Source organism: Triticum aestivum, chromosome 2A (genome assembly GCF_018294505.1).
Source record: "Triticum aestivum cultivar Chinese Spring chromosome 2A, IWGSC CS RefSeq v2.1, whole genome shotgun sequence".
Lineage (NCBI taxonomy): Eukaryota > Viridiplantae > Streptophyta > Magnoliopsida > Poales > Poaceae > Triticum > Triticum aestivum.
This window is the reverse complement of record NC_057797.1, coordinates 78,250,080-78,257,114: the sequence shown is the minus strand read 5'-3', so window position 1 is coordinate 78,257,114 and position 7,035 is coordinate 78,250,080. Positions and strand designations below refer to the sequence as shown.

General features: G+C 43.7%; 1 protein-coding gene across 1 annotated transcript; it reads right to left on the bottom strand.

Moving 5' to 3' along the window:
* Positions 1–3,916: 3,916 nt before the first annotated feature.
* On the bottom strand, positions 3,917–6,591 carry LOC123184823 (RNA-binding protein 48). Its single transcript, XM_044596877.1, has 8 exons — positions 6,401–6,591; positions 6,214–6,297; positions 6,005–6,085; positions 5,393–5,532; positions 5,186–5,282; positions 4,711–4,780; positions 4,258–4,320; positions 3,917–4,162 (listed from the first exon to the last, which is right to left on the bottom strand). The coding sequence occupies exons 1-8, from the start codon at positions 6,460–6,462 to the stop codon at positions 4,100–4,102; spliced, it is 660 nt and encodes a 219-aa protein (XP_044452812.1). The 5' UTR covers positions 6,463–6,591; the 3' UTR covers positions 3,917–4,099.
* Positions 6,592–7,035: the final 444 nt, after the last annotated feature.

Genomic DNA, 7,035 nt, shown 5'->3' with positions numbered 1-7,035 from the left:
CGAAGGCTGGGCCGGATGGTGATGACACGCTCTGTTCGGCCCATTGACTTCTCTTCTACGAAGTGGGCCTAAATTGAGAGACATGGGCCTTAGCCTCGGCTGCTTGGCGCATTATTTTTTCCTGTTGGCTCAACACACACGCCCCCCTCAAAGAAGAAAAAAAAAGCTCAAGACGCACGTACAACCAATTTACAACCTCGAATAGACGAAGTCGCCATAACAACGCATTTTTTTTTCCGATTCAAACAAGAGCTTCATCATTAACTAGTAACATGATTACAATCTTGTCTAGTACACCGAAGGATGCTATCCGGCACCTGGTGTATCCAGGCACACTCCGGATTTGATTCAGAAGCAAATTTGGCAACTTTGTGAGCTGCTATATTTGCCTCCCTCTTAACATGGTAAATATCAAAACCACTACATCCTTCTACTAGCTCTTGTATTTCATTGATAATCGACAAGATGCTAGCTCTATGATGTTTTCTGGATCTCCAAAAGGACACAAGCTCCTGAGAATCAGTCTTCATTGTTCCTTGCCGAATATTGAGAATCTTCATCATCTTAGCTCCATCTCTACAAGCTAAAGCTTCTGCTGTTAAAACATTAGGGACTGAATCATACCATTTACTGCTCGCCGCTACTACAGTGCCATCAGCGTCTCTGATTATTACCCCTGAAGCTCCTTTTTCATCCTTTGAATTGAACGCTGCGTCTACATTAATTTTATAGTAGCCTTCTTGTGGACGTTGCCAGTATGTCTTGGTCTTAGTTTTGGTTCCTTCTCCTTGTGGTTTTGCATTTAACATCAGATCTGATGCCATGTCATGCGCCCACCTGCAAGCTTGAGTTAGATTAGTTGAGGAATCTCCATGAATTCTATTATTTCGTGATGTCCACACTGACCACATGCCACACAAAATATATCCTGCCTTTTCCGTTGCACATACTTCATCATCTAGAATGTCTTGGGCCCAAGTTAGGTGATGTAGTTTGGGAAGCTTAATGCCATAAAGTTTTTTAAACAAATTCCAGAAAACTCGGGCATAAGAACATTCTATCAAAGCATGGAAGATAGTATCTTCATTTACACCACATTCAACACAGTTACTTAATTTTTTGATGTGTCTTTTTTTCAATATAGCCTTTACAGGCATGAAGCCTTTAATAACACGCCACCAGAAAGTTTTTACCTTGGGGGGAATTGACAAGTTCCAAAGTTTCTTCCATAACTTATTCTCTTCAATAGTTGAACTTTGTGCAACTCCTTCATGATGTTGACTTTCAGCCCTAAACTGCTTTGCTAAAGCTCTGTAGGCTGATTTTACAGTGTAGATGCCATGTCTTTCTTCACCCCAAGCCCATAGGTCTTGGTCTAACCTTCCCAAAGGAATCTTAAGGATTTCATTTACCTCCATAGGAGATAGATTACTATTCAATTTTTGAATGTTCCAACTTTTTCCATCATCATTAATGAGCTCTGAAACTTTCTCCACAGTTACTTTTTCGCTCTTAAATATTGGCTTGCCTCATGGAATCCTTGGTATCCACCGATCCTTCCATATGTTGGTGGATAGACCATCTCCTATTCTTTTGATTAATCCCAGCTGTAGTACTGTTCTACCCTTCAAAATTGCTTGCCAAACATGCGAGCTGCCTTTTTTCTTTTTGGCATTCAGGAAATCTGTACCATGATAGTATTTCCCAGCCATTACACGTGAACATAGTGATTCTGGTTTTGTTATCAATCTCCATCCTTAATTGACATGCACATTGTACCATTGAAAGAATAGCGGGGGAGAAGCCGAAATAATTCAGAAAATATGTGAGTATAAAGTCTAGGACCTGAACCTAAATGGGTTGGTTCCACATAAAAACACTTTTTTTACATAGTACAATCGAAGTCGCTCACATATGTGAGCATACACTCACCTCTATGAATGCACACACTCACACCCTATCCCTATGAACACCTCCAAGAGAATGAGACGACATAGTATCTTGAAATTTTATTAAATCATCACAGACGCATCGCAGTCGATGGGAACGTCTCCTCCCACTGAACGGACATATCCGGAAGTTTGGAATAAATCCAGGAATAATGCAAGCACCAACATCAAGTCTAAGACTTGAACCTGTTGGGCTAGGGATATCACTGTTTTCCTAACCATCCAACCACAGGTTGGTTCGCCACATCAAGAAACCTAACCATGTAAGCTGGGCTTAGTTCGTCCCAGGTCATGAATGTTTTTTTAAAGGAGGATAACCCCCGACCTCTACATCAACCGATGCACACAACCATATATATTATTAAGCATGTAAATCCATCAGCTGAACAATGTCGACCCAAAAACAACAACAACAACAACAACAACAACAACAACAACAACAACAACAACAACAACAACAACAACAACAACAACAACAACAACAAAGCCTTTAGTCCCAAACAAGTTGCGGTAGGCTTAGGGTTTCATCTCCATAAGAGTGGTTGAGTTTTTACGTTGGGACGCCAAGCCTATCACAACCCTCCTCCTTTACCCGGGCTTGGGACCAACTATATTGAGACAACATAGGCGGAGTTGTCGACCCAAAAATAAAATGAAAAGAAAACCCGAGGTTGCATGCCTCGCGACAGTAACTCCATCAGATAGCCACTAACCCTATGATACAAGACGAAATCAAAACAAGAAATACACAACTTCTAGGCTATACCTTCAAGAAGGAATCACCGCACATACGCCTATGGTGACGAGTCCAAAACAAGGTCCAACTGCGCATTCTCATCCCCAAAGCCAAGCATCAGTCCACCACTTTCAGTAAGGACACGACGCATGCGTGCGTTGACACAGCTTGATCAGAGATCTTGTGTTTCCGCCAAAGTGCATAAAGTCATCCTTGAAGTCATTTGTACCATCATCCCTTAACCGGCTACCGACTCCTCAATAACCGGATACCTCTGGAGATGGCACCAAAAAATAGATGTCCCATACGGCTTGCCTCCCGCCATTGTCGCACCACTTTCGATCGAGCAGCAACAGAGTAAACATGACACCTCCGCTAGAGACACCGTGCAGCACCTGCTGGTAGCAGGCATGATTGACGCCTCCGCATGAGACGTCATGTGTAGCATCCAACGACGGTGCATCCATCGGAGGCTTCATTGGTCGGCGACAGGCATTGCTCAATGTCTCCGTGTGTCACCTCCCGAGCCCCATCAAAACTGATCTGTTGATGGAGTGGACGTCCCATACCGCCGCTGGCCTCATAAAGGTCGTCACCAGCTCGAGATCCAACATCTGAGTCACCTACACGACTCCGAAGCCCTCCATCGTCGAAGAAGAGGGGCCACCACCTTGATTCTGGACGCTACAAGGAGCACCCAACACCGCTCCAACTGATGTCGTCGCCCATACAACGACAACCGCCGCTGCGACCATCAGATCCGGGCATAAGGGCCCGAATCCCTCGTGTGCCACCACCTAGTCAACCATGCTCGACCTTCCGTCTCCGCCATCCGCGCCTGCCGTGGTGAGGACCCACCGGCCGCCGTCCACCACGTAGGGCTTTGCCCGGCACCTTCCTCCGTCAACGGCGGGTGGCTGGATAGGAGGAGGTGCAGGGGCAGCGGTAGGGTTTCGCCTGAGCCGTCCCCTGGGAGCACGTGAGCGCTGAGCCCCTCTCTGTTCTTTTCCATTCTAGAGAAAACCATTTTTGTAATTTTGTTGTTTCTAATCCAGGATGAAACTGAATGACAAATATTAATTTGGTTTAGCATGCCTCCAGCGATAAAAAGAACATGCTTCTGCTTTGTGAGTATTTCCTCGAGAAACATCATCGTCGCTTCGTTATTTTTCAGTGGCCTTTTCTTTCTTTTTTACAAAGACCAAGTATCAGGTGCGAAAGTTCAAAGTTGTATCAGGTAAGAAAATTGGCATTTGCATAAAGAGAAAAGACTGGTACAACAATCTCAGCTGGCCAGTTCTAACTTCTAAGAATCAAGTAGGACGATGCACAAAGGGAAGGCTACAAAGTGGAGTAAGCCACATAATTCCTAACGCGTGCTCCACGCCATCCAGTGATTCAAATGCGCCTACGGTCATCGACCCTTTGGTTTCTTGGACGCAGCTACAGCATTGGAACCATCACTGCCGGACTGTATCTGTTATTTTGAAAAAAAAAATAAAACTCTTAGCTTATCCATGTGGCATGTTAGGCGATAGATAACACATAACAGTAACACATATATACTTTTACCTTATCAAGCTTCTGCCTCACAAGATTTACAGTTGCAATCATCGACTCGGATGGAAAATAGTCCTGCGATCAAAAGGCAAGTCCACCACAAATTGATCAAAAGGCATTTCATGAAAGGAAAGAAAATCACAAGCCATGAAAAGGTAAAAAGGGGTTTGTTGGAAAATCCTAATGGATGATGTGCCGCACTAATGAGCTGAGCTAGATTGCACACAGCAGGATATCCACAATTCCAACTACTACGGATTTTGCCCTCGCCGAGTACTTCACATGAGCAAGCGCACTAATGCTGTCTTTCTAGCAGTAATGCATCTTAGTTGACCAGAGCTTCTCCCTAGCTTTTCTAAAAATAAAATTCCCTTAAAGCACGATCTAGTCTGCTTACTAAATGGCCCAATTTCCATCAATGGACAACTTGGTTTTCAGCCTGAAAATTGTATTACTACTACATACCTTATTAGAGGACACATGACTGAAACGAACATCTTCGATATGAGAAGCATGAAGTGTCTTTGTGTATTCCCTGAAGATGATAAGATGAGTCTTTAGACGAGCAGTCACCTAAGTGTTCACCTTTTTCTCGGAGAACAGTCACACTGTATTCTTCTGGACCTCTAGCCTTTTATTAGGTATAAGCGATGTAGTACAAATCCTCAGACAAAATAAGATTGTATATGATCTATTCCCTAGAAAAAAGAATCCATATCTCGAGTTTGGATGATACTGCTAGGTCTGAATATTCACATTGATTGTTCTAGAAGAAAATGCATAGAAGCTCAGGGAAAGCATGACCAGAAAAACTTGATGGAAGAAGTAACTGCATGTAATATCATATGACAAGCAAATTATGACCAACTTTTAATTATCATTTGTACACCGCAGAACTAAATAAAGAGCGGAAACAAATGACAACATGTGAAATAATAACCTCTTATTGGGGCTCATATGATGATGCAAGTTCCCACTAGAAGATCCCTGCCCTGGAGAATACTGAGTTAACCGTTCTGATCTGCTTCCAACAGAGGCTGAAGCAAGCAAATATATAAATCAAACAATTGAAGAACCAAGGAATAAATACTGTCATCACAATAATAAATTCTAAGACGAAGATATATCTTTGTAAAAAATGGCATACATCTTATTCGGCCGAGGACTTCCTTTCTCCGGACTTCCAGTTTCTCCTTGGTATCCAAAATACTCTCAAATTGAGGTGCATATGACACCTGCAGCCGGTTGCCAAGAAATACAGACTCATCTAACTTCCTTTTTGCGAACCTGCAAAATGAGTAAATTACAGCGCCAATTCCTCACTTAAAGAAGTATTAGGTATTAGGAAGTATGAATTTTGATGAAAGAAAAGATAGGAAACAGGTGGTTGTTAAAACTATTGGCTCCAGATTTGCTACCCTAAGTGCCAAAGACTGAAGCAGAATACCTGAACTAAAAATCATGCCCTCAAAGAAGGTCCAAGGAATAATCAAACCCTTCCTTTGATTAACATCTTGGTAATCCCAATTCACAAGTAAAGGCACACATACTGGCATCAAAGTATACCAGTATCTTATTAAATTTTGCTTCTGGAATGCCTACCCAAGTCACCTTTCCTCAGTTCATTCCATTAATTATGCTGAATAATAAGCCTCTGTTTTTTTCACTCAATTGCATAAGCACGAAACACTGACAGTACAACAAATTCAACATGCTACTTACATCCTTCAGTTTTCAGTACATATTCAGAAATAGTCACCTCGCGTTGCTGACCTGCGAGAACTTGATGAAGAAGACGTCGGTGTACTCCTCGCAGTCCTCGGCATCCATGGCCTTGCACCTGAACCAAAACAAAAACACATCACTCACAAAGGAATATCAAAATGGTGAGAGCGAAACTCGGAAGGAAGGTACTGAACGCAAAACGTTAGAATAAGTGAATTTTCAGGTCGCTGAAGGATGGCTCACTCTTCCAGCGGCCCGTACGACGAGAATAGGGTGCCGAGCTCGTCGCCGCACCCGAGCGAAGGCACGTTCCGGACGATGAGGTACCTGCGGTTGGTTTGGGATCCGCGGCGAGCGGGGAGGGAGAAGGATTGGATTAGCGGCAGTGCTGCGGAGGAGGAGATGCCGGGGTAGGGCTGGGAAATGGTACTTGGACTCGTCGCATACTGTGTAGACGCGTACGGTGGCCGGCTTGTCGCGGCCGCGCGGCATACCGCCGGCAGGATTCCGGGCCGGGGCTGGGAGCGGCGCCGGCGGGGATCGGAGAGAGGTCGGAACTTGTGGCTCGTTGTGAGTTGTGACTCGTGTGAAGGGATTGGTGCGGCCGGAACTTATTTTGAGTTCGGGTGCACATGGGCAAAATGGTTAAGCACATATAACTGGAGTATATAGTTATTGAAAACAAAAAGCTACTAATACATAATGAAAATGAAAAGACAACAAAGCATCAAATGATCACCAACAAATAAAATTACAATGGAAACCATACCAATCGATTTTTTCTCGCTCGATTGTGCATCGTCCATTGAAGCTTGAAAATTGTATTAAACTGACAGTAATGAAAAGAGGCGCCTGTAAACGCTCATACAAGACTTTAGATAACGCAATAGCCATCCACTACTAGAAACAAGATCTCTAACAACAGATTAATGAACGTCGGCTAGGGATCTCCCATGCAACGCAAATTTGTGATTCTTCACCATCGGTTCAAGGGTTGGAGAAACCCGACTATGCCGCAAAGCAAATAGAAAAAAGGCCGAAGTCGCCACACCAAATGCCAGACAG